Here is a 26,973-nt window from a genome sequence, read left to right as displayed (position 1 = left end):
GACGAGACGATTTGTATAGTAAACTAAATGAGCATAATAAGCAGAACCCTTGGTAAGAACCAACAGAGAAATGTTCTTGTTATATATATAAATAAAGAATATATATACAATTGCTATATATATAGATCACGTGTGTGTGTGCATGTTCGATTACATAGTTATATACATATGCGATGAATTTCAAAAATAGAGGAAGAAGGCAGGGGTGAATAATAGCCTAGAAAGGAGACTTTTTGGAAACCGTCGATAAATTCTCGCGCATAAGTTTTTTATTCATGTACAATTGTTGTACAGTTTTTGTGGCTTATTTGTGTATAACAACTATTACCGACAGCAACTACTACTTATATTACAATTCACCTACTATGCTTAATTGTACATTACATTACACCGACCCCCTCCCCCTTCACTGTCTGCAAAGCCTTGATTTTCATTGCTGGGCCTGGTTCCATCCGACCGATTCCCCATCGACTTCTCTCTTTCGACCAAACCCCCACACCAGGCATCCTTGAGCCTCCCTGAGCCGAAAAGTAGGCCCACAAGACGACGACAACAGCTACGATACCTATTACTGCTATACCGTATAACGTAATCTTACCCACAACAACATGAACAACCAACCATACACACGTAACTAACTCTATAGCAAACCAAACCAGATCAACTTCGGGCCTCGTCAACTACGCTATATATATACAACGTGCTACGAAGTGGATGCAACAAACGGAAACTATACATACTTATATAATATACACTTATATACAACAACCACATACGCAGTATTGTATGTCTTTTTGTACAGAAAACAAGCGACAAACTAAGCCTGACAACAACAACCGTGTATCCTAACTACAACTCCTCAGCTAGATCACTCGACTCCTCCCACTCCCACTCCCACTTCCGTTTCTCCCACTCCCCATCTCCCACATTTCCGGTCCCCGACCGATCCATTGTTCACCCAGCAACTGCTGCTGACTACCTACAACATGATCACAAATGCAGATTTCTTGGCACACACTTTGGGTCGCGCGTTAGTCGCTTCATGAGTAGAGCATCTAAATGTGAACATCAGACGAAGTTCTAATTAAGTTACAAGGAGGAACCTTATATATATATTATATATAACGTATACATAAATAATATTAATAATTACACGTACTTTTAATTAGTCGCATAAGCCAAGTGTCGAGGGGGGAAATCAGCAGCCGGAACGAAAGCTAGGACTAAACGTAGGCCAGAAAAGCGGTTCGCATAGGTTTTCCCAAAGGGCAACCACTAGTTAAAGCTAAAATGGACGGGCTAGGTTCAGAATTCAGAAAGGTCCTTGGTTCTTTGTTTTCACGGAGTGAACATACGAGCTAAATCGCTTTGAAATTTAAATCACAACTGTCTCTCTTGGACTTACCATTCAGTGTGTTTGGGCGCTGCGAAACTCAAGATGGCAGAGAGAAAATAGGAGAAATGCCCCCAATGAAAAACTATACACTGCGGAAGCAACGATTTCCAGAAACACTTGTTATGGCATTGTTGAGAACGTTCGCAGAACCAAAACCCATTGTTTGCGAAATCAGAGCCAAATTTATGATTGTTTAGAAGCATTCTCTTGGGCGGATTCACTGGCAAGTCACACATTTTTATGAATTCCGGCTCTGGGAGGGAGCTAGCTTCCGATCGAGAAGGAGATGAGAACTTGGAGGAGGAGCCGTCAGCCGGCCAGGCTGATATTTCGGCGAATCAAACCCGCAAAAACCGAACTTTGTTTTCCGCAGGCGCCCAGAGTAGTGTAAAAACCTGTAGGAGACACTGTAGGAAAACAAATAATTGCCTTAGGGTTTCAGTAGAAATAGAGCAAATCATTAAAAAAACAACTTACCTTTTAAATCATTTCCCTTACCGGCGACTTCGAGCGAAACGTGTGACTTGGCCTTAGGGGGTGTGACATCAGCACTCCATAAACCAGTTAGAAGTACGGGTAAACACGGTTCGCCATAAAAACCACGAGCCACGAACCACGAAAGCAGTAAAGTATTCTGTAATCCAAGCTAGTAACCGAATGTCACACAAAACACACATGGGCCGGCGAGAGCAGCGGGAACCCTTCCTCCGGGACGAGCTAGATATAGGATAGCTAGCCACTTAAGCCTTTTGGGGAGTTAGAAGAGAAGAAGAAATCAATTAAGTGCCAGCCCCGCCTCCCCCTCCTCAGACTCCGCCGTATAATAACCGAATATAACTCGATGCCAGGTCCCGGGGAAGGACTTCAGCTGCTCCGGGGACCCCTGCGAAAAGTCTTCAACTAGAGCGAACACGAAGGTGTTTCAGAACACTAATCGATACAATATGATTTTTAACAATTTATATAACTACATATATAGTGTATACATACAATACATAGATAATGAATTATGGAAACCGAAGCTAAAACTAGACCTAATCCTAAATCTAGACCGAAAAGAAATCACAAACAAGTCAACAGGGCACAGCGCTTCTTAACTATATTAATTTCGACAAGCAGAACTTTTTCTAAACCTAAAACAACCAAGAAAATGTAAAACCAACGCTAATCTTAAAACTATAACTAACTTTTTAAACTAATATTGAAAATGAACCCAACAAAGTGTTCATTAAACTAAAACCAAATGGAAAACATATATGATCGAGCATGTATATGTGTGTACTTAACGTTATACATTAAAGAAACACAACATTTTGTATGGCTATAGCAACAAAACAATTAAAAAGCCCAAAAAAAATGATATGAAAAATGAGAACAGAAAACATAAGCAGAAGATGGTGAAAAGAACCCAACAATTTAGCTAAGTAATTAATGTAAAGAGTTTAACGAATAAATTGAGAAACAAACCAAAGGAAAACTTTATGAAACTTTCATCTGATTTCTATCGAACTTTACGAATTTCCACTAAGAAGAAAACTGCTCTCTTTACGCCTAACTACCGAACATCTCGTTACATAGACATTATACGATATAAATATAATTATAATGGAGGAAGAGTTGAGGGAAACCGAAGCCGAATACTTACATAAGCATACACTTGTTTTTAGCACTCAATGAAATCTCTTGCGTTACTTTTGTTTAACAAATACTAATTAAACCAGATAGATTAATTTACATACAAAACATACTATAAACATACATACTATATATACATACATTACATATATATATATAAATAGAGTTTTTTAGATCGAGAACCCGAAGAAGGAATCCAAACTCAAATGCAAACCTAATACCCGAAGTCTAAACACGCAAATCTCGTCTCATCTCACGGACGTGCTACACTAAATTAGAAACTAAACTAAACTAAAACTAAACTATTGTTAAACCGTAAACCACACGCATACATACACAAACACATGGACATTAACTAAATATTACACGAAGGACTCATGCAAGTTAAACGTTTAAGCAAGTTTAGGCCACATCAGAGAGGAGAAGAATTTCAGCCGCTGGCAGTTAGGTCTTGAAAAATCCCCAAAAAGGCAGTTAGTAAGGGAAGTGAAAGCGAGCCGAACGCGACCGTTAGTGCAGAATGATAAATAACAAATTGTATTATATCTAAGCCCATGAAATTAAAACAAAAGTTAAACATGACGAGAACACGACAAAAATGTTAATTACAAGCGCTAAACAAGTACATAGCTAAACCAAACCAAACAGAAGAAAAACCGAGGCGGCGTGGTGGCTACTTATTAAAAGTGATTTATAGGGCAGAGTTGAAAACCAACTTTCAGCTAATATAGAGTAATAACAAGAATAAAGACCGAAAAACCACAAAAAAATATTTTAAAGCAAGCGCTTGAATTGTACATTTTTACAAGGCAACTGTACATTAAGCGCCCACGGCATTAAGTAAAAATAAAAACCCAAAACCAAAAGAGTTGACAAGCACATAAAACAAAGCAAAAAATAAATAAAATCCAAAAAAATATACGAGATAGCAATGGAGTGTGCGGCTGCTGACCGACACACGAGAAGTTGCCTAGCCAGAACGGAAATGAGTTTATTAAATATATACATTTAAAAATTCATAAACAAAAAATCATGAGGAAGAAAACCCAAAATTCGTTGCATAATATTTAAAACGAAGGTAGTATTAAACTCGATTGCCTAATTCTAATATTAAAACCAAAGGAAACCAAAAACTATAAAAACATTAACATTAACAGTAAAAATAATAATAATGAAAACAAGAACAAAAATGTTATTATACTTATTATACCGATTAAAATGAAAACAAAAACAGAAAACTGACAAAAAAATGAAACAAAACAAATTAAAATAAAAATTTTATTTAGATTAAACTCTTGCACTTTCGCTGATCTACACGCACAAGGTTACAAAAGGTAGGTAGGCGTGCATAGATTGGTCCCACCAATCACGAGATTACACACCCTATTATACTTCTCGTTTGGCCCATTCCCATTTACAATCGGTGCATCGTGGCTTAGCCCACGTTTGGATAGTTAGGTGTGTCTTACACCTTATGGAAAACATAATCAAGTAACTGCTCTGCAAATTATTTATGATCCAATGACCTCTTGAAAGAACTCTGCTCTAGTGTGTCCTAACATCACCACCTTTCAGCTCTCATTTCTTAAGCAGATATATGTACTTCAGACCGGACCCATTAGGGTTGGTCCCCCAATGGCTGAAACTTTTTGTTTAAACAATTGACCAACTTTACACTTTTGGGAGAACCCAGGCAGTGTACTCTATTTGCCTTAGAATATAATCGTAACTTCCCCTTCAACCATTTTCGGTTAAACAAATATTTGTAATGCCTGCATACAGGTTTTGTTCAACGCAAACTTTCCCAGCTACCGTATTTCACAACATAAAAGCAGTTTCCAAGTCAAGAGAATTCCATGTCAGGGGAAGATTAAGGTGGCTGCCCACTGCGGATGCGATAAGGATAGGCCAACAGAAGATGTGTGTGCTCAGGTACCGGCGAGGTAAGCTTGTTGTCGGGGCACCCGTCCGTCCAACTGGCGAGTCTTGATAGCGGCAATCTGACGTCATAAATAAACTATGCTTATCAGTTGGTAATAATATTTTTGCTTTATTTAAAAACGTCACTACAAAGTTGTTTGGTTGCATCAGGGTTAATGGTTAATATTTGATTCAGATAACCGGCAAGTCTGTACTTTAAAATGCGCTACACAAATAGATGATAGTAAGAATTGTATATGTATAGCTACAGCTAGTATAGTTCTTTGTCTTTGCGTCTCGAAAAGGTACTAAAGGAATCTGCTATCTGCGTTTCTTCCCTCTGCCAAGCGGGTTGCAGGTTTTATCTTGATTATTTGGCTTCCCGGCAACGCCGGATAGACCTATAGTATACTTCATAGCTCAACTACAAAATACTTTTACAAATATATATATGTTTAGGTATGTATGTAAGTACATAGATGCTTAGTCGTTACATCTATGCGAGAGGGGGCTACGATTAACACTGATAAATTATGCACAAAATAAATATATTCAAACGTTTCTCGCTTAAAAACTAAGAATAAACATCGCTCAGCTTGGTCTCTGTGTCTGGGCATACTTTCACTCTTGTCCATTCGATTGTATTGCATTGTCGTTGGCTGTGGTTTCAGCGCAGGTTCGTGGCGCCTGCAGTAGATCCGTGTACTGCAGCAGTGCTTCGCGCAGTGATCTCGAAACCTCCGGCGACGTGGTTGTCGTGCAGTCCACCAGATATGGGTACAGGCCAATCAACTGATCCCAAGCAGGCTTGTTCACTGCGGGGGGAAAAAGTATTAAACGGCATAATTCCTGGCTAGTTTAGATCATTATACCCTTCGATGCTGGTGCCTTCTTCATTGACACCACTAGCGTTGCAATAGCTTTAAGTACGAACGATATCTCAGACAGCCGGAACCTAATAATTTATATATATGTAAATTGTAATCATAAATAACAGTTTTTATATCTAAGAGCTTGCAATAAAGCGGGAAGCAGGTATCTCACCTTGGCAACGGGCACTTGCCGCTTTGTCTTTCATCGTCGTTAAACCGCTTGAGCACCTCTTGAAAGCGATGCAGCAGGGCGGTGACCGCCAGCCGTCCGGCAAAGTCCTTGCCACCCGCTCCCGCAGCTCCAGCTGTTAACAAATTGGCGTTGAGGCGATTGTTGTTGGTGTTGGCGTGATCCTCCAGGAGCGAAAACTGCAAAAGGGTCTCAAAGCACGTTTTCGCAAAAATCTCGCGGAGCTTCCAGTCAGACTCATAACAAATGTTTGTGTCCGAGGCTGAGTGAATGGATCCCTTGTTCAGCAGTACCACGATCTGCATAATGAACTGGTGTGGCATTTCGTGGGCATGAGGCAACACCTCGTCCCTCAGCAACTCAATAACCTGACAATCGATCGTTTCGTCCAGCACGATCTCCTCCAGACCCCGATCCTCGATTGTGCATACACTCGCGGGGAACAAGAACTTATCCAAGGTGTCTGCTAAGTCGTCCCACAGGCTGGCGAAGTGCTGCGGCTTGGCTCGAGCCACCTTTAGACCGGTGTGTAGGACGCTTATTAGACTGGAGATGGACAGCTTCCAAGTGCTGGACGACAGGCACTTGTACTTCATTGCCAGTGGCGTGCGAAGAGCCTTGACAATGTCGTGCAGGATCTGCTCCTGAACCACAGGATCCTCGGTGGCCGTAGTCTGGTACAGCTTCACGCAAATACTGATTGACTTCTCCCCGAACGGTATGTAGTTCATGCTGACCACCTCAACGGAGGCATTGTTGGCATACTGTCCTGACGACTTTGCATACTTGTGCTCCACACTCTGCTGAAATGTGGGGGGAGCACAGGCAAACTTGCTAAAGATCAGCAGCTGCCGGAAAATGGCAGGAATAAGTTGGCTGATGTGGGAATCAGCCTTTGTGGCTTCCTATGAAAACATAAATAATGTGTTTTAGTTACGTGCAGATTATTTACTCCAGCTTGCTTGCCTTCTGTATCAGTTCCATGCAATCTAGGATGCCATCGTGGAGCGGCGTCAGCAGATTGTCCGACACTGCGGACATGATGTAGGGCACGGCATCGGTTTGGACAGGAATGCACACTGCATTCGTCAGCACCGTGCAAAACTTGTCAAAGTCGGCCGCGTTAAATCTGGAAAAAAATTAAGCATTAAATCCACTTGGTTATAGAATTAACTGCTCCGAGTTGATTCCACAAAACATTCCATAAGGGATTAAATTAAAATTTTGTAAATTTGAATAACTTCTTTTGAGTTCCTATGCTTTTAGAAATTTCGGTTCTATTCAGATGTACTAACTTCACTTGAATGTGCTGAAAGATGGCGGGGAAGATTTGAATCAGGGCGGTGAGAAAGGCCTGACTGGGAATGTAAAAGTCGTCCTGGCTATCGACGCTATTGCCGTTTTGCTGCTGCATCTTCGGTTTGGTCGACGAGGACATCTTGGTGCTCTCCATGCCAATACTAAGCCAAATGTTCCAGGCAATCTGTTTTTAGAAAAGAACAGACAAAACAATTTAAAGAACAAAAAACATTGGAAGTCAAGTTTGCGGCAATCGCAACTTGATCTCTTTACTACTCACGGTCCAGATTTCATCGTCTTGCTCCTGGGCCGTCTGGGGATCCTTCAGAGCTCTCTCCGATCGCTCTGAGGTATTGTGGTACATGATCTCTTGCAGGGACTTAAGAGCAGCCAGAGAAACCTCTCCATTTTTACTCAACGCCGCATTCTGGATGAACTCTAGGATCAAGGACCAGGCGCGCTCAAAGTCACCCAGCATCTGGAGCAGCTCCCGCTTGGTGTTGAACACCCTGCAGACACCGGATAAGGTGAGCACCTGCGTCTCTGCCCACTGCTTCTGGGCGGTGTTGCGCGAGTGATGAATGAGAATGTTGCCACTGGCGTCCACCTTCTCGTTGCTGGCCGAGCTGCTCAGGGCGCGCACGTTGTCCAGCAGCGGGAAGAGAACCTGCCAGACCAGCGCCTGCCACGTGGGTGGATTGAGCAGGCTGCCGTGGGCGGAGATGGTGGAGAAGAGCGTCTGGCCGGCAGATTTACGAACCGCCGGACGCAGATCCACACACAGCTCGCCCAGCTTGGCGTACAAGCACATCCACAACTTATCGAACTGCGGCATTTTAACCGTGCCTGGAAAGTCGGGAAGAATAGACACATCCTGCAACTGAGTGGACATGAGCTTGTCCTGGTTTTGATTGAAGAAATCTGAAATATTCCACTGTATAAGAGACACAATTTTAGTCACATATCACAGCATAAAATATAACTTTAGTTAAACAACTTTTCGTTGTTCTATAACGTCTCTTACCATTAGCCCAATGGCAGTTAAAGAAATGTTTAGTTCCTGGGTCTGGGAACCAAATTTGGCCGCCGTGCTGATGCACAGGGGCAGGCATCGCCAGGGCATAACGGTAAGGAAATCTGTGATAACCAGCTGAAGGCATTGGAATGCTGTGCGAATCAACGGCTCGCCATGGTGCTCGTTAACAGCGCCAATGATCTCAATGATGGCCGGCCAGCCAAATGAGAGAATTTCCCCAGCCGTGTTCAGGATCTGAAGGACGCAATCCAGCTGTCGTTGACGTACATCTGCGTGCAGGACACTAGACAACTCAGAGAGTGGGCTCAATAACATGGTTTGCAACTCCTAAAAGAGAAATACGGAAATCATTAAGAATATTTAGACAAACGAACTTTTGGCGTTAAATTAACATGCATATTAAGTATTTTGCGTTATACAAATATATACACGAATAAAAGTGTAAAATGTATCATTTTACATAAAGTATACAGTAACTCACCATATTTTCCTTGAGTGGCGTTTTGTGCTTGAACTGGAGTGCCGACTTAACCAGGTAGGTGATGGCCTCCACACCCCACTCACGCATGCGGATGTGTCGGTGCTGGCACACCTCCAGCAAATGATTGGTCAGCGGTCTCCACAACACCTTAATGCGAGGCATGTTCACTAGACCGGTCTCCAGCAGCTTGGCTACCGCGAAAAGGGATGGCTCCCTATTGGCGTAGGCCAACTCCATGGCCTCGTGGGAGAGTTTGCACAGGGCATCAATCAAATGATGTAGCGCAACATCGTCCAGATACTGACTGGACTCGAAAAGTTGGCTAAGCATTTGCGACAAAACGGGAAGATCAGCCATCACTGCCGTTTGAATGCCTACATTAGCTTCTACTGCCGGCTTTGGCATAGCCTGAAGACTACCTCCGGTAGATGGCTTCAAGCCCAGGATCCACACCAGATGCTGCAGAGTTTGCAACACGATGTGCCAAGAGGTTCCCAGTATTCCACCGTTGTTGTGCGCTAGGAAGAGAATCGCTCGCATGCACTGCAAGTTCTTGTTAGTCAACATCACCGGCGCCTGCATTACACTGTGGGGGAGTGAGGCGGATGGCAGGGGAGTGCCCACCGCCACGATCTGGGGTCGAAAGTCTCCAGCATCGCCGCCACAGTTGTTAATGAATTGGCTGCTCAGATCCTGACTACCACTGCGGGTGTGACCTGTAAAACAAAATTTAATTAGTTATCAATATATTCAATTATGTGTTAAATAGAAGTATATTTTATCTGTTAATATATAGTAATGAAAATATAGAGCGTCTAGTCGATGCCATCGACTATCAAATACCCAATACTCAGCTAAGGGCAACCAGCAAAGCAACTGTAACGGAGATTCACCCCTTATCTGCTTATAAATTTTTATGAATGGTCCGATTTGAACAACTTTTGGAATATAAAACAATATTCATTTACCTATTCAAAAAACTTCACAAATGTACGCGCTAGATAGTTTTTAGCGTCATGGTCGTTTTTTGGGCGTTTGAAGGAAGTGACACCTTGCTAGCATTTACAGTTACCGAGATATCAGCGTTCATTCGGACGAACATGGCTAGTGATTCCTATCTAGAATGTATATACTAAATGGGATCGGAAAGGCATAAGCCTGCTGCATAGTTTCTAACGAATCTAGAACCCCGAGGTCTACGAGTAAAGGGTATAATTAGAGACTTACATCTCAATTCACCATCTGGTTGCGTGGTGTTGGCAAATATAGACATGGCGTAATGTGGCGGAAATGAGGCACGGCACATGGCCATTATGAAGGCGTCTCGAGGTTGTAGCTGCTCCAGCATTCCGCATAGAGCTGCATAGTTTTGCATGGCTTTGAGGATATTCTCCGTGGTGGCTTCGTCAATGGACGTCTCGACCAAAGGAATAAAAGCGCTGAGGAGGCCAGACCAGCTGGAATTGACCAGTTGCAGGCACAAAGGCTTATGCTCCTCCTCAGTGATGACTGCTGTATTGTGGCTCGGATGCAGTTCCGGGGTGCGCTGAATGACGCCGCCAATCGAACGTGTAATATCCAGGAGTATGGCATGTCCCACCGAAATGCCGTAGCTGTCGGGAATATTCGGTGCCTCTAGCTTATCCAGCATTTCCAAGCTGCACAAAAAATACAATTAAAAACCAATTGCTTATAAAACAAATTTGCTTGCACTTACTAAACCGCCTTAGACACGCCTGGTGCATATGTGGCCACAAGCGGGAGGTAGGCTCCGCGGAACATGAAACCGCATTGGTTGTTTCCTGATAAGGCTGTCAAAGAATTGGCCATTCCGTTCTGCTGACCATTAAGCATGGCGGAAGCATTGATCAGGGAATACCGCACATAGCTGCCCATAGCCACGATCATGTCATGCACGATGTTGGTGGCATGGTTCTTTAAATCATATGACTTGCAGAAAAAGGCAATTAGTGAGGAGCGCGTGACCAGCTTGTGGATGACCTCCAAAGCCAGGGCTCTCTGCCAGGCTGGCTTATCCGGATCCAAGAACTTGATAATCAGTGAGAGGAAAATCTCGCACTCGGTCACCAGTATGGTGTGGTATTTCTGTATTAGAATGGCCACCAGGCGCAACAATCGCATGCTGATCGGAAAATAAGGTTTCTCGGCCGGCACGGGAGCGTTTCCATTGCTTGGAGCTGGAAGCTGGCGGTGCTTGACGTTCGGCGAAAAGAGTTTTATGACCAAGGCGCACACTCGTTCTTTAAGCAGCAATCGAAAGTCGTTGCTCTAAGTAAAAAGACAGTATTTTAAAAATCTTTGATTAAATCCATTTAGATTAGGAAGATATGTTTTTCTAACGTTACAAAGGTGCAAAGATATGTCATAAGAAAATGGTTTCAAAATTTGGTGGTCAGAATTTCTTTGCACAATTTTAGCTGGAAATAATATGCTGTCCTTATTTAAATATATCGACTAGAAGGAAAATATTTTTAAACCGTGTTTTTAACTTCTTGATAAAATCTTACTAATGTGTTTATAGCTAAGTACATAAAATAATGTTTTATTCTTTGATTTTTCGGGAAACCAAACAAAAATAATCGAGACAACCAATACCCGTCTAAAATTGTTTAGACATACCTCGTGAAAAACGGCACTGAAGTTGGTCAGCACCGCCTCAAGCAGCTCGAGACCAAAGGTGCGCGTCATTTCGGTCATGCCCACCAGCCAGTAGGGCTGCTCCGCGTTTACCAGCTGAACGAGATCCTGAAACAGCAGGAAGGCATCCGAGGCAAAGGTCTGCACATCCTGACCACCTCCCTCCACCTCGGTTGGAGAGGCACTTGGCTGTTGCTGCTGCTGGAGACTGGAAACCGAATCCTTCTCTAGGTAGACTCGCTCGAATACCAGCGATACCAGCTGACGGATGGTGGCACCGGCTGTATTGACAATCGTTGTATTCTTTGTGTAGTGGAGGCGGAAGCACAGAACCAGGGCCTTGGCCAAGGTATCACCGTGCACTACCGTGTTGGTGGTCAATAGAAGAGTCACTGTTTGCAACACCTTCACCTCCTCAATGTTGTTTTCCATGAGCGTCCACAATGCGTTGGTAATGTAGAGCGCTCCCTTCTGGTCTACCACCTGCTGCGTAATGAGCCGCTGCATCATTCCCAGGCAGAACTGTGGGTAAGAAGGGGTGGGCCTTAGCTAGGAGTACTTGATTAAAGGATGCTTGCTCACCTTGATGATCTTCAGGTCCTTGGTCTCGCATCCCTGCACCAGGGGATAGAGTATCTGGTTGACGGTGTAGTACACCGAGTTTTGCTGGCTACTGCCGGCCGTGCAGAGCTTGGAAATGGCCTCCTCGCACGCCTGATTGGGAATTGGAATCGTTAGAGAACTAATGGACAAGTGGAAGTGTCACAAAATCAATTTTATTTGCGCTGCCTATCAATTTCATAATTGCGTAGAACAAGCACAGGTGGAACCAGAGCAAACCACTCCCCGCCAGCCGACCTCCCACCACCCACCACCAAAGTGGGTGGGTGACACACACTCGTGTGTCGACGGACAAGTGCCGCAATTAGACAAAGGGGGCCGTGAGCCACACGTCAGCAGGACTCACCTCCTTGATCTGAGGATACTTCTTCTTGGTCTCCAGCGAAAGGGTCTTGAAATCCGCCTGCAGCGCCTCCACAAACTTGTGCACGTCCTGGCCACCGCACCCTCCACCGCCCACGAACGACATGGTTATTGGTTGGTCTGCCTGCTGGTCACTTGACGCTCACTGCCCCGGATGCGTGCCACATTAAGTTACCACGTCCGATCCACGCATATGCTACGCAACCGTTTTGGACTCGGGGAAATGCAATAATAATGCAGCGCACGGTGAAAAAATTCTGTTTCGTTTTGACAGCTGACGTACACAGTGCAGTGCTGCTAACAGTGTTGCCGATTCAGATATTTTACGGCTAGCTTTGGCTGTTTTCAGACCCCCTGAGATGACAAGAAATTGCAGGTGCATCGCGGTCTATGTTTCGAATTTCATTCATTTGTAATCTTTTTTCCGATTTCTTGGGGATAGCACATTGTTTCTAAAATTTGTGCGTTCAAAAAAAGTTTGCGTTTGGTTAGGGAATAGCTGCCGTTGGCTACTTTAGTAATGAAAGAGTTGGCAACACTGGTTGAGCACCGTTGGCAAGGCGGGCGGTCCCTGTTACCTACATTCGCATTGCTGTCATTAACAGTGGACAAAAAGCCCGGTAACAGAGCTGGAGTTGCGGTGAAAACATGTTGGGCGCAGGAAAGAGAAAAATAACAATAAAAATGAATAGAAACACGATAATGTCGATCTCGAAATGTACTAAGCAGGACCTGAGCAAATAGCCAAAGGTCTTATAATTCCGAGGTGATGGATTCCTGCCAAATAACCAGATTTAAATCATTTAAATGTGACGAAAATACGTTGGAACTTGAAAGTAAGCGGTCGAGTGTGCATTACTTTTATTGTTACATTGGAATGAATATCTTAAATATGACTCCCTGGGGATCTTGTCAAAGCTGCCTTGTAGAGCGGAAAAGTTCCCGGGAAACAAGACCATAGCAAGACGTATAGCCATGGTGGGCCGACTGCTGCGCTGCATCCTAATCCTAATCCTCGTCAGCTTTACCGTCTTCTCGTACATTTCGAACACAAGAACAATGGCAAAAGTTGACTATTTTAAACCGCCAGAACCCGATTCGGGAGACCTACTCTTGAGCGGTATAGTATCCAAGGATCCTGGAGATCGGCAAAACATTGACAGGATACAGCGGCTCCGGCCCTTAAAAAAAAGTATTTTAGACGGAAACGGTGGGATCGTCGTTTAAAGCCCAATAAATAAATATCCTAATGTTCCCATTTTCAGGCAACAGTAGTGGCAGCCGCGGCAAAATTATTACTTTTAATTATCCAAAAATTAATGCCAAAGACGCCATAGCCTTGGTCAGGAGCAGAAGAATAGAACAGGACCAGCTGCTGAGTAAGAATCACAGCCATTTTCAACCAAGGACAAATATGTATCGTTATACCCTTGCAGAGGGTATTATGATTTCAGTCAGATGTTTGCAACGCGGTGAAGGAGACGTTTTTGACCCCATAACGTTTATATATTCTTGATCAGCATCACTAAACGAGTTGATCTAGTCATGCCCGTCTGTCCGTCCGTTTCTACGCAGACTAACTCTCAGTTTTAAAGCTATCGGCTAAAACTTTCCCGAAAGTCTTCTTTCTTTTGCAGGTAGTATCTAAGTCGGAACCAGACCCGGCTGGTCAACTATATCTTATAGATCCAAAAAATCGGGAAACAATTTTTTTTATATGATATCTGTCTTTCCTACGTTTTGAAATAACATTTATTAGTTCTGAATTTCGAATTTAATTTGATCAAAATCGGACGATTTTATCAAATAGCTGCCATAGGAACTATTGGAAAATTGTTGGGAAAATAATATAAAACAAATTATTGATTCGGGTTTTTTTTACATATTATCTTATACCATCGGGAATATAAGTTTTTGTATTTTTAAGGATTTCTAATTTAATAGAATAAGAATCGGACGATTCTAACATATAGCTGTCAAAGAAACGGTAAAAATGATGAAATCCTTAAAAGCTTAACATGGTGTTACTAACATTGAACATTGTAACTGCAAGGGTATACAAACTGCGGCTTGCCGAAGTTAACTTCTTTTCTTGTTTTTTATTATAACGAATAATTTACATTTACATTATTGTTTTCTCTATTTCCACAGATAGGGACAAAAAGCAAAAGGTATTTTCGAAAGTGATACTAGACTCGAAGCATATTTTAGGGAGGAAATCAATGGAGTTGCTTTCGGTAGAGACCGAAGTTCCCGTCCGAACACTAGTACGAACTATATACGAGCCCGGTCACTTGGACAATGATATTGACGTGGGAAGGATATGTCCCCGAGAAGGCTTGTACACAAAGTTGCTGGTACTGATTACCTCAGCTGTCCACCATGAGGCGGCTAGGATGGCCATTCGGCAGACGTGGATGCACTACGGGAGCAGGAGGGATGTAGGGATGGCCTTCGTCCTGGGACGGAGCACCAACCATACTCTGGAGGAGGCCCTTGGCCGAGAGGATTTCATGTACCGAGATCTGGTAAGGGGACACTTCATAGACTCGTACAACAACCTGACTCTGAAAACTATCTCGATGCTGGAGTGGACGGATCTTCACTGTTCAAAGGCCAAGTTCGTCCTTAAGACGGACGACGACATGTTCATTAATGTGCCCAAACTGATAACTCTCATGACAACTCTCAATGCCAATCGATCGATATACGGGCGTCGGGCTGAGAATTGGAAACCAATCCGTAATAAGTGGTCCAAATATCACATATCCTTCGCTCAGTATGGAAAGGCCACCTTTCCCTTCTTCACCACTGGGCCCGCCTACCTGCTCACCGGAGACATAATTCACGCCCTCTACCTCCAATCGCTGGACACAGCCTTCCTAAAACTGGAGGACGTTTTTACAACTGGAATCGTTGCCGGAATTCTGGGTATCCGTCGGATAAACGTGCGAGAGATCGCCAACACCCGCACAAAGTTCGAGGCGTGTCACATCCGCGACAGAGTTTCCATCCACATGGTGCGGAATAACGAACAGTTCGAGCTGTGGAAGATGTTGTTGGACGATACCATTAAGTGTGTTAAAATGTAAATGCAAGTCTTTATTTTAATTAGTATAGTTTAGTAAGGTTGAAGTAAAAATCGGTATATTTGTAAAAACAAATGATTACATTTAAATGACGCTTAATAATGGAGAAAACTCTCTGTTCGACCGTATATTCTACCGAACGTACTCATACTTTTGACAATAAGTACGGCGTTTTATTGAAAACAGCGGATTTGCTCCACATCTGATTATTGCTATTAGTTGCGTCGTCTGATTAAAAAATTTTTAGCACGTAGATGGGCATTGATCATCAGATCACAATTTCATTTCAAAATATTATAAAATGTGAGCGCTAGACTGGTATTTATAAGAGTGGGCATGGCGACCTGAGTTTTTGATTTTATACTTTATTTCGGCCTTTTTTTCAACTTATTTTTATTAATTTAGAAGTGTGGGCTAATTTTGCTCTCAATTATTAATACAAAAGAAACAAATAAAACCGCCATTACTTTGGCACACAATAGCAATTAAACCATAGCAATAACCAAGGATGTTTATTTGTCTCCAAAAGTGGGACAACAAAATATACTTCGGTATTCTTAAACGTCAATTAGCATTTTGAGTTTCCAACAAACAAGACCCAACCCAGACTTTTGACTGTACTTATAACCACTATTTGAGCCACTATTTCTATCCAAGTATTACAGATATCTTATACATAAAACCAGAGTAAACAGAGCTTGGAAGCTTTGAAAATCTGCCGATCCTAGCGATTTTACCAAGGGATACGGCAAATTTTTAATTTAACTAATTTGTGCAGATCCATATAAGTAGTTTGAAAATGAAACGGAAAGACAATTTTTGGTCTCTGCAAAATACTACGATATATTATTTAAATTTTATTTATTTTTAAAATAAACGTTTAACAAAAAAATCTAGGTATTTACATTTTTAAGCACACAAAAAACAAAAATGGAAAAAACCAACCTAGAGCGCACTGGTTGGCTGGTAGACATAAAATTCTTCATTCTCCGACTTGCAAAGCCGCAGCTTTCCTTCCTTCTCCAACTTGCTCAGGTGGTGGTTTACGTTGTAGGCGGCAGCGGGCCAGAGGTTTTCCGGAGTCTCCTTGTAGACCTCACGCACCACGTCCATCGCCTGCCAGCGCTCACTGGGTCTCTGGACAAAGAACTGCAGGATTTGCTGCTCGCGCTGGTTGCGATGGCTTATGTAGTACTCGATCTTGCCAATTGGTTCCTCAATAACATTGCCGTGGCCCGGAAAGATTCGGTGCGGCTTGATGTGCAATATCTTCTCGAGACTCTTCATGTACTCAAACAGGTCCTCAAAGACAGCGGTGCCCTCGCCCAGGATGCAGTCCCCGCTAAAAAGCGTGCCCTCGTTCATGGCCAGCACGACATGGTCGGTGGTGTGGCCCGGTGTGTGCACAACCCGCACACTCGCTCCCTCAGTAGCGAACTCCTGATTGTGCGCCAGCGGATGAAGTTTGATTTGCGACGGGATCTCGGGGCACACGTCTTGAGCATCCGTGCGCCTGAATTTAAATACCCGGCAATCCTTGTCGGCCAATTTGGTGCCCAGGATGCTCTTGACACCCCCGACATGGTCGTGGTGCCAGTGGGTCAGCAAAATGGTGTCGATGGATGCCCTTTCCTGCTGCAGTACGTCTTCCAGGTGCTCAATGTATTGGGGCACGTCCTCGTCGCCAGTGTCGATCAGAATTCTCCTCCGACCGCTGCCCAAAAGGTAGGTGTTTGTGCCCTGAAGCGTCATGGGACTGGGATTGCAGCCCAGGATCCGGATGACGGACGAGGTTAGTCGGGTTACAGCTGGAATGAGGGCCATTTCTTCGTTTACCAAACCTAAGTGGTATTAAATGAATTGTAGCGATTACTCCCCAAACACTATAGGAGTACTTACGTAAGTAAAGTAAGAAAATTAGAGTCTTAACGGTGATAATATTAATTTTTCTCTTATTCTTTTTTTTATTATTTAATCCGATCCTTAGTTTGCAATAAACTATATAAATACGAACTTTGCTCTTATCAAGGAACGCGCTACTCTTTGTTGTTGCCCAAAAAACAGCTGTTGTTGAGTGTGCACAAACGTGAAAAATATAAGGTGATGAAAGTCAGCAGAGCTGTTAACTAACATAGGGTGACCATAACAGAAAATTAGGTGTACAAAGGGCATGAAACTATACATTTTTGGTCGGTGATTCATCACCATTAAGGAACTTAACTGTTAAAGTCTTCTGTGATATTGAGATCAACAAGTTTTTTGCGATACATCATAGTTCAAAAACTAATCGTTATTCATTACATTTTTTTAAGAAAAAAACCAATACAGATCAATTTTTATTTAAACATTATTTTTTAATTGACAGGCGACATTGCCGGGACTACAACGATCTTCAATTGAAACTTTAAAGCCTATCACTGGCTCGCAGTTTTCGATCAAACCAAGCACCCGATTACTCAAAAAAACGAAATCTTTACACTGTTCTTACCCAATTTACCTGATTATGTAAGATGTTGTTTGTTTTAATTTTAACACAGAGCGGAAGCAATTGTTTTGTCAGTTTGCTTTTATAGGTCTGCGTGGCGCGTATGACCACGGGAAAGCGCTTAAATGTGTCAGGCAGGTGTCGCTTCACAACTTGCTTTACTGCTTGCTCCCTTTAGCTGAATAACAGGTATCTGTTAGTCGAAGCACTCGACTATAGCGTTCATCCATGTCTTTTCTTAAATTTATGAATTTTCAATTCTCGTTTATGTCATTCTTAGTTATATATTTTCTGATTTCCGGCTGATAGCCGGAAAGCGACTTTTTTTCATGTTTCTAGGATGGGAAAAAACGTTGGCATAAGGTATATTTTATTGGGAGGAGAATTCTTTAAAGTGAATGAAATGGGTTTAAAAGATTTAAAAATGATTTTTAATTTTCAGAATAGGCAATTTTACCAAAAAATACAAAAATTACCCAACTTTTGCCCACCTTTACTTTGCAAAATGTACAAATGAGTAAGTTGCAAATGGGATTTAAATTTGCTAAAATTTTAGATTGGAATCAGTTTAAATTAAAAATGTATGTAAATACTCTCAATTTATAAATTTTTGTTGAATTGTTTATTAAACTCACATTTATTTACTCAAATCGACAAAAACTGGGGCTGGCCAAGGGAGTGAGAAAGAAGCAAAAATGCGCCTTACGCTTTTCTGTTCTTTTACCCGGTACTCAGAAAAGCTAAGGAAATACCAGAAAAATACCAAACTTAGAGAGTGAATTACGAATTTCGGAATAAGAAATTTGGCTGTGTTCCTTCACAAGCCGCATGAAAACCAAACCACGCAAATGAAGTAAATTCTGGGTAACATAATCCCCTGTTATTGGGAATAGAATCATCACTGCACTGGGTACTAGGCTTTAATTTAAAAATGATTATTCAGTTGGCTAAGTTCGTGGACGTAAGCCGATGTAAAATAGGGAATCGATAAAATTAATTGGCATAAATTTATTAGCGTGAAATTATATATTATATATGTATATATGAAATTGGTATAAAAAGTATTTTTAAGAGCTCGATGGTATAGTTTATCGATACTCTGTGAGAGTGGGAGTTTCTAGCATCTCACCTTTTTACTGACACTTACGTTTGCTTACGTTTACTTACGTTTAAACGAAAAAACAGCGATGCTTCCACCGATTTTTCTTACGAACCAGGGCTGGCGAGTTCACAATGATACTTAAAAACATCAAATTAAAATATCGATGTACCGATATATTGATGTATTTTCGACATACCTAATGGTGGGCCTCCCACAAAAACCACAAAAAACGGGAATGGAGTTGGGATAAGTGCGTCCGCTGCAACGTCGAACTGGCAAAGCCTCAAAAGAGTCATAGAACTGCGTTATTTCCTCGAAGTGCATTGAAACAACCTGTAAAACCTAGGAAGACCGCGAAAGTGAATCACGGCCCCTGTGCTCCGCCTCCAACAACAAATGTCTTGGTTTGCCAAGGTGTTGGGGCTTATTTATAAAACATGCTCCGCATGACTAATGAAACGGGTTGGCGTTATTAAAAACGATTAAAGCCGAAACTCTCAGAGAACTAAACCAAAAAACTGCCAAGGCACACACACGCAAGCATAGACGCACTTCGCGGTGGCGCCCAGGGCCCAAAGACAACGACATCAGAAACAACCACTAGGATAACAACAGCAATTCATCATTGCTAATTGTCAATAGAGGGCACGTATATCAACGTTAACAAACACTCAAAATAAGCAGGCAAGCAGGTAATTATGCTTGACCCTGGTCCAACAAAAGCCCCATCTCGGACTCCAGCGCAAGAGGAAGGGAGACGCAGCTAGTCCACGCTGGGAGGTAAGTTTATAAGTCTGCCCGAAGATGTAAAGATTTCAGAGGGAAAAGCCTCGGCGACGCAACGATGACGGCGCGTTGCCTAGGGTTTTGTTATTTTATTAACACACGTTTGTGTTTGCTCGAGCAACCGACGAGCGCACATTTCCAAATTCCACGGCCGGACATTGCACCACCCCGAGTGGAGGTTTCGCTGACTGCCGAACCGACCGCCAAATCTGCCTTCCTGGAGCCGTGATTTCAGTGCCAGCACTTATTGCTAATCGAAGTAAACATCAGTTTTGCAATAGTGGCCCTTTCAGAATCTCGTCACAAAGCCAAGAACTTAATTTATCTACCTCCCTTAGCCTCGCACTTCGGAAGAATTCATTGGGTTCCTGAGGATTTCAGTGAAACGCCGCTTCTTATCGGTCACATGCGACCCACGACACAAAGGGACTAATCGAAGCCAACGTCCCCGAACTGTGTTCTCAAAACTGTATAAATTGTATGTTGCACGATAACTTAAAGTTCTGGGAATTGTGATTAAAAGAAACGCGTTTTTATCCCAATTGAGTAACTTAGTGAGTATGATATGTTGTTGCTAACTAATTCAAAACTACAAAATTTAAATTTGCATCTTAAGTGCTCTTAGAAGATGAAGCATTTTTTCCTCCAAGTCCAAATTAGAAATCAAAGGCTTAAGTCTACTTCCTTTATTTTGTTTGCCATATCCATTATTTAAGCGCATTTATGTACGTAGTCCCTGGCAAATAGGTAATGCTTTCTGGGACAAAGTCGTTTATCGGTGCAAAATCTTCTCATCGACTCTTGCTATCTTAGGACTGGGGACTGACAGAAACTTTGCAAGACTTCGTTAACGCGATCCAGTGTCCAGTTGAATCTTCCTGGCCGAAGCTCTGATTGATGCGGGGCGTTGGAGCTGAAGATAGTTTCGAGTCGCCCGAAAACCCGTTTGCCGCCTAACCGTCGATTATCTGCGGTTCATTGTACTTATTAGCAGACGCGGAGTGGGGCCACGAAAAACATAACCGACCGCCAGCCAGAGACTGGAAGTCTGGACCCACTTCCGCTGAACGTTCCCTGCGCGCCTCTCGAGGCCCGTGCCCTTTTCTGCTGAATTCGAGTTACACTTCATCAAATTACGCGCTCTTGTCAAATTTCACGGCTCTTCGGTAATTTCGCACACAATCACGGGGCACTCTGAAGGGGCGAACGCTGAGACATGTAGAACAATTACACTCGCAGTTTCCTAAATTGGACAATTACATGCCTATTGGGGTATGGGATCTGGAAAATGCGTGGAGAAGTACGGGTTGTTTAGAGTGGCTCAATAAATTTGCATGGTAGTGTGAAAACTGATTGCATAAAGCAAGGAACGCTTCGTTTCATTTCGTTTTAAGTACGTTTATTCTTTCTTTGAACATAAAGAAATGGAAATCCACATTTTGTTTGTGGGTACTAAACTGGACATAGTTTTAGGTTAAAGCAAAACATGTAGGAATGCTCACAGCTCGTAGGGGGAAATGGAAGTCGGATAAGACGTGCCGCGATAATTATATGAATTCCAGCAAATTGGACATGAACTGCGCGAATTATGAAGTGCAACTAAGCAGTGCTTTGTCAGTGATTCATCTCTTCGCACAGATAAGCCACACTTTCGCTCTTGATGAAAAACAAAGGGGGATCTCTTATCAATACACTGCACGTCACGCTGCGGTTCTGAATAGAAATAGAAAACCGCTTAATAGCGCAGACTGGTTGCGTCCGTTCGGCTTCACGATAAGCCAGAAACACGATACGACTCTGTCGGATTTAGCGCCCAAAAAATTCCATTGTCCCGGACCCGGGGCGTTTGTTCCGGTCTTTCCCCAACGCAATGAAAGTTAGCCATCGAAACTCACTAATTACCATTCATTAGCTGGCTAAATATTTAGCTAAACTCTTTTAATTGAATCGCGCCATCGCGCTATCAGTAGGACAGTGTTATCTGCTCAAAAATATAAATAATACATTTCTAGCATTGAAGGGGGGTGAATTTCTAGTGTTTATAATTAAATGATAAGAGCAGTACGCCTAAAGTTTTGCAAGTAAATCAGTAAAGTACTATCAAAGCGGTTTTTGGTATAGCAAGTAAATACACATTTTATGCGGTCCCTTCTGGACGGAAAATCTTGTTTAAAATCTTATTTCCAATTTCAGAAATAACCTACAATGTAGACACGCTCTTGATCTAATTGGGTTTTCCCTTTTTGTATGGCGACTTACGGTGTTCCTTCACCTCGCGACTCAGATTAGATAGGTGGCAAATAAGTATTAATTGTCTGAAACCAAACGACTTTTAATCATTATCAAAATCAAGCAAGCAAGTGCTGTTGGATATTTTTATAACCGACAGCAAGTCGAGTAAAAGGGTGAATTACATTCCTGGACCCCTTAAATTGTACAATTCTTTATCTGGATGATCGAGTCGATTCAGCCACGACCTCTTGTCTGTCTGACCATATGAGCGCTGAGAGGTCGTGAACTAAAGGAGCCATAGAGTTGGGATTAAGCGTGCAGATTCGTGGACCTAGGCGGCGCAGGTTTGTTCAGCACGGGGCCACTCTAACCCCCACTTTAGCCACAGCGTTCTTCCTTGTTTGAGTTGCAGGTACTGTTTAAGCTAACATTTTTTTCCAGCACTTAAACTTTAGAAGCCACAGATTGGGCGGTTTGTACGCGTCAGGGGGCGTGGCATGTTCGCTTAACTATCTTGCTCTACTTCCGAAAATAAGGAATCTAAGTCTTAAGTCCTAACCCTACAATTTACCAGGTTACCTTTATGAATATTGGATAATGGTGAAGGAAGCCATTCTCGGCTAAATCACAGATTTATAATACAGTAATTGTAGTAATTGTACAACAGATAATAACTGCCTTATCGTCAAAAAATTAAGATAGCCCACTCACTATCAGTGGGTATTTTAATTGACTATTCAAGACTGCTTGGGGCCAAATCGTATGTTTTTAGAACAGTAGCGGCAGCCTGTCCTGCTGTGCTATGCTATATCGAACTGTCCCACCCAACTGGTCTTATTTTTATGGCGTGCGAGCAAATGTATATGTACCCTAATCGAATTCTTAGAAAGCCCTGAAATACCCAGATGCGATCGCCAGATAAGCAATCTTATCGTCCAACCGGTCAAAGCCACTCCAGAGGTCTGGTCAAGAGTCTACCCGATGTTGTGTCTTTCTGTTCTGCCTCGGTTGGCTGCTCTTCACTCTCCAAATGGGGTCAAGATTGCCTTTGACGTTCTCGAGTCGCATGCAAAATGGATAACAGCCAAAAGCTATGTATGTACATATGTCGTGACGATTCTGGATGCTGTGCGTGCTCTCCGCTTTCTGAGAATTCACTAGCTCACGGAATCTTCCCAGGGGCTTCCCACTTCGTCACTCCTATTACCATGCAAATCAGTTAAGCTTTTTGTGTCTGCCAAAATGAAATAGTTCAGCTGCTACTTTACTACAGATCTTGAACTCCAAACTAGACAAGGCGTTGCTGTTAAAAAACACAACGAACTATCTTTAATAAAAAAAACAATTAAAAACGTGCTTTGAGAATGCTTGAAAGGGCCCAGAAGAAGCACTCCAAACTTTGATTGCATTTTTAAACGGCCTTGAAAAAAGTTTCGTAACGAATTCCGTTAATAAAACAATGCCAAATGTTATAACAAAAAAGTTGACCATAAGATCTAACGTAAATGCAATGTAAGTTTGCTTTTTTAAACAATTCTGAAAGCATACCAGCGTTATCTTTTTGCGTAGAAAACTCCACTCACTCGCAAATATTTGCATTTTCCCTCGCCAATGGTAACGAAAACAACTCTCTTTTTTGACTCGACTTTGCAATACCTTGTGATGACCAGGAACGATTTTATAAAACGGTTTGTAAAACCAAATTTGTTTGATCCGGTGATTTTGGAAATAATAACCATAGCCAGGAGAGTGAACCCTCGTCTCATACCCTTACCCAATCTGTACCCCAAAAGGGTCAGATATACCCTAAGAGTACCGGTATGGAAGCACTTTACAAATCAGCTGAATCAGTTGTTTACCTTAATTTCCGTTGTGCTCTTATTGCAGTTGCACCGCAATCGTCGTCAGGCTCGCAAGCGTCCAGGGCATCGTTATCACAATACTCACAGATTGAATAGATGAAGTAACCTGCAGCCCAAAAATCAAGGAATAAGAACCTTACAAGGAAAAGGCGGAGTTTAGACTGAAACTGACACCGAGACTGACTGAGATTTGACAATTTTCACCATGGCGGCCGTGGGAAATCTACACAACACGCGCATGCTGCGCTTTCTTTTGGTCCTAATCGTGGTGATCCTCACAATTTTCATCTACGCCACGTACTCGACTGCGGGAGGCATAACAGCAAACCATTTGCATTCGGCGCCGTCGCCGGCTCAGCAGCTTATTGGCGGTCATCCCGGTCGCCAGTCCATGGACCAAGTTCTGATAGTGAACAATACGGAGAAGGAGTACAGTCCGCCTGCTAGCGGAGAAAGTACGCTCAAGGTACCCAGCAGACAGTCGCAACAGCAACAACAGCAGCAACCGGCGGAGATGCACAAGAAGCATTCGCAACACCGGCTGCCCACCATCGATGCGGATGCGCTGCTCGATGGCGGCTCTGCCGGAGCCAGTCCCCAGGTGGGTGGCGCTGAGCAAACGCCCAACGCCATGGCGGATGAGCTACTGGAAGAGCAACAATATGGCCAGAGCGTTGATGGCATAACCGGTAAGGCGAGTGATACGTTTTAGAGCTAATTAAGCTAATGAGCCGCATCTTCCCCAGGAAACATCAACAGCAGTTCCAACAACAATAGCTCTGCAGACACGTTGCTTGTTAAACAATCGATTCCCGCCCAATTACCACAACAGCAACAGTCGCAGGCGCTGCCGCTCTCCGATGCGGAGCTCCTCATACCCACTTCGAATTTGCAAAAGTTTATCGAGAATGCCGATAAGATATTAAGGAACATCACCACAAACAGTAGCACGGGCAACGGAGCTGCGGCAACCGGAGCTGACCAAAACGCGGGTAGATATCAGTCCGTTATTTATAGGAAATTTTTAAGACTCTAATTTAATCCAGGTTAGATCAGAACAAATAACATTTAAATCTTAAACGACTTTCATGACATGCATCCTCTCGTATCTATTCGTTCGAAGTATTCTTATTAACGATCCCTGTATTTGGATACATTCGTATATAAAACCCCCTCAATAGCAAATATGTGTACAGACAATGACGCGCTGACGGCGCACCCATTTGTGCTCCATGGCAATGGCAAATAATACGTGCCGTCCGTTATATACCCAGGTATCATGTTTCATTGTGGAAGCTTTGTAAACAATAGTGTGTATTATTTTGTACTATTGGATTACTGCCGAACATATGTTTATGGGTCGAATTAGAATTTACTTGATGCTTTATTTCTTCTAATACGTCTACAGAAAGCTCTAATAGTCTGGTTTCTATTTGTAGATAAAAGAAATCAGCCAGATACGGCACAACTGAACTCGGTGGACGGCAAGCTGGAAGTGTCGGAGCTTGACTCCGAAAAGCAGGAGGGGGAATCTAAGGTTATTCAGGAAATTAAGGATGCAAAGAAAGAGGCTGCAGTTCCACCATCTAAATCAGACAAACCACCTGTGTCCATTGCAAAAACAACAAAGGGCAAAAGCGTGGCTAAGGCCCCAATTGCTCCAGTTGATCCATCGAAGGGAGTGGCGACCGAGAAGCTCTACGAGCCAGGTCACTTAGACGAGGAAATCGACTCTCAGCGCATCTGTCCAAGAGATGGAGAGTTTATTAAGCTTCTGGTTCTTATTAGCTCCGCGATGTCCCATGAGGCAGCAAGAATGTCCATTCGGCAGACGTGGATGCACTATGGAAGCAGAAGGGACGTCGGCATGGCATTTGTGTTGGGACGTGGCAATAATGAAACTCTGAACAAGGCTCTTACCCAGGAGAACTTCATTTACGGCGATCTGATTCGGGGAAACTTCATAGACTCGTACAACAACCTCACCCTCAAGACCATCTCGACATTGGAATGGGCAGATCTACACTGCCCGAAGGCAAAGTATATTCTCAAGACGGACGATGACATGTTCATCAATGTGCCCAAGCTGCTGACCTTCCTCGACAAACATAAGGACAAGCGAACCATATACGGTCGCCTAGCCAAAAAGTGGAAACCGATTCGCAACAAAAAGTCAAAGTACTATGTGTCTGTGGATCAATTTGCTGCGGGCGTGTTTCCTTCCTTCACAACTGGACCAGCATACGTTCTAACCGGGGACATTGTGCACGAGCTATATGTACGATCGCTGAAGACTGTGTATCTGAAGCTGGAGGATGTGTTCACCACAGGCATCGTGGCGAAGAGCCTAAACATAAAGCGGGTACAGGCGAACGAGTTTGTCAACCGACGCATCTCATTCAACCCGTGTAACATCCGCAATGCAATCAGTGTGCACATGATCAAGTCGAACGAACAATTCGATCTGTGGAAAAAACTGCTGGACCAGACCACCAAGTGTAAATAGTATTTTAAGTTTAGAGTGTAGTTGTCGGTATAAGAACCCAGTGTGGTCGTTCGAGAGAAAGAGCAAATTTATGTAGTTCGGTACGAGTAGGAAATGATTAGCAAAGGCAGCTAAATAGGATTATAACATTAGCATAGTCTCTAAGTCCTAGAAACATCACAAATTTCGTTGTCGATCCCTGCATCTGCCTATATGCATGAGGTCCAACAGCAATCAAAGTATATTTTAAAAGATTTGTAGTTTAATTTTAGCATTCAGAATGCCATTATTTAAATAATAATTACTGAGCGATAACTGTGGTTATATCTTAAACTAAATACATAAATGTAAATCGAGTCGATCCAAAAGTTCATTTTTCATTCTATGAGCGTTCTGAATGTCGATTGTTCCAAGTCAGCGGTTGGCACAAACATAGCATCACAAGTTTGCCTTGCATTATG

At 42.8% G+C, this 26,973-nt stretch overlaps 4 protein-coding genes across 5 annotated transcripts; 2 read left to right on the top strand and 2 right to left on the bottom strand.

Moving 5' to 3' along the window:
- Positions 1–5,054: 5,054 nt before the first annotated feature.
- On the bottom strand, positions 5,055–12,767 carry LOC108036722 (protein MON2 homolog). Its single transcript, XM_017113022.3, has 13 exons — positions 12,455–12,767; positions 12,070–12,201; positions 11,470–12,009; positions 10,547–11,118; positions 10,057–10,487; positions 8,830–9,545; positions 8,337–8,675; positions 7,593–8,246; positions 7,309–7,496; positions 6,980–7,142; positions 5,996–6,918; positions 5,824–5,906; positions 5,055–5,766 (listed from the first exon to the last, which is right to left on the bottom strand). The coding sequence occupies exons 1-13, from the start codon at positions 12,575–12,577 to the stop codon at positions 5,573–5,575; spliced, it is 5,058 nt and encodes a 1,685-aa protein (XP_016968511.1). The 5' UTR covers positions 12,578–12,767; the 3' UTR covers positions 5,055–5,572.
- A 570-nt stretch (positions 12,768–13,337) lies between these two features.
- LOC108036814 (beta-1,3-galactosyltransferase 5) lies at positions 13,338–15,641 on the top strand. The gene is made up of 3 exons (XM_017113164.3): positions 13,338–13,681; positions 13,737–13,850; positions 14,623–15,641. Exons 1-3 carry the CDS (start codon positions 13,447–13,449, stop codon positions 15,561–15,563), a joined length of 1,290 nt encoding a protein of 429 aa, XP_016968653.1. The 5' UTR covers positions 13,338–13,446; the 3' UTR covers positions 15,564–15,641.
- Positions 15,642–16,376: 735 nt separating this feature from the next.
- On the bottom strand, positions 16,377–24,159 carry LOC108036700 (beta-lactamase-like protein 2 homolog). Of its 2 annotated transcripts, none has more exons than XM_050885348.1 (2): positions 24,025–24,159; positions 16,377–17,401 (listed from the first exon to the last, which is right to left on the bottom strand). In XM_050885348.1, the coding sequence occupies exon 2, from the start codon at positions 17,382–17,384 to the stop codon at positions 16,506–16,508; it is 879 nt and encodes a 292-aa protein (XP_050741305.1). In that variant the 5' UTR covers positions 17,385–17,401; positions 24,025–24,159; the 3' UTR covers positions 16,377–16,505. The 2 variants fall into 2 exon arrangements, with proteins under 2 accessions (XP_050741305.1, XP_016968478.1); XM_017112989.3 differs by lacking the exon at positions 24,025–24,159 and adding an exon at positions 17,460–17,634.
- A 15-nt stretch (positions 24,160–24,174) lies between these two features.
- Positions 24,175–26,892, top strand: LOC108036777 (uncharacterized). The gene is made up of 3 exons (XM_017113116.3): positions 24,175–24,716; positions 24,774–25,019; positions 25,467–26,892. The coding sequence occupies exons 1-3, from the start codon at positions 24,233–24,235 to the stop codon at positions 26,531–26,533; spliced, it is 1,797 nt and encodes a 598-aa protein (XP_016968605.1). The 5' UTR covers positions 24,175–24,232; the 3' UTR covers positions 26,534–26,892.
- Positions 26,893–26,973: the final 81 nt, after the last annotated feature.

The sequence above is a fragment of the Drosophila biarmipes genome, chromosome 2L (genome assembly GCF_025231255.1).
Source record: "Drosophila biarmipes strain raj3 chromosome 2L, RU_DBia_V1.1, whole genome shotgun sequence".
NCBI lineage: Eukaryota > Metazoa > Arthropoda > Insecta > Diptera > Drosophilidae > Drosophila > Drosophila biarmipes.
Note: the sequence above shows the minus strand (reverse complement) of the source record. Positions and strands in the feature narration are given on the sequence as shown.

What these genes read in the sequence shown, in the direction of transcription:
- LOC108036722 (XM_017113022.3), bottom strand. Translation starts at nt 12,577, where the DNA reads ATGTCGTTCGTGGGCGGTGGAGGGTGCGGTGGCCAGGACGTGCACAAG. An exon ending in TTTCAGCACATTCAAGTGAA is followed by an intron (nt 7,143 to 7,308) that starts GTTAGTACATCT and finishes ATTTTTTTCCAG; the next exon opens with ATTTAACGCGGCCGACTTTG. An exon ending in GCATGGAACTGATACAGAAG is followed by an intron (nt 6,919 to 6,979) that starts GCAAGCAAGCTG and finishes ATGTTTTCATAG; the next exon opens with GAAGCCACAAAGGCTGATTC.
- LOC108036814 (XM_017113164.3), top strand. Translation starts at nt 13,447, where the DNA reads ATGGTGGGCCGACTGCTGCGCTGCATCCTAATCCTAATCCTCGTCAGC. An exon ending in AAGTATTTTAGACGGAAACG is followed by an intron (nt 13,682 to 13,736) that starts GTGGGATCGTCG and finishes TCCCATTTTCAG; the next exon opens with GCAACAGTAGTGGCAGCCGC. An exon ending in AGAACAGGACCAGCTGCTGA is followed by an intron (nt 13,851 to 14,622) that starts GTAAGAATCACA and finishes CTATTTCCACAG; the next exon opens with ATAGGGACAAAAAGCAAAAG.
- LOC108036700 (XM_050885348.1), bottom strand. Translation starts at nt 17,384, where the DNA reads ATGGCCCTCATTCCAGCTGTAACCCGACTAACCTCGTCCGTCATCCGG.
- LOC108036777 (XM_017113116.3), top strand. Translation starts at nt 24,233, where the DNA reads ATGGCGGCCGTGGGAAATCTACACAACACGCGCATGCTGCGCTTTCTT. An exon ending in GAGCGTTGATGGCATAACCG is followed by an intron (nt 24,717 to 24,773) that starts GTAAGGCGAGTG and finishes CATCTTCCCCAG; the next exon opens with GAAACATCAACAGCAGTTCC. An exon ending in CGGAGCTGACCAAAACGCGG is followed by an intron (nt 25,020 to 25,466) that starts GTAGATATCAGT and finishes TTCTATTTGTAG; the next exon opens with ATAAAAGAAATCAGCCAGAT.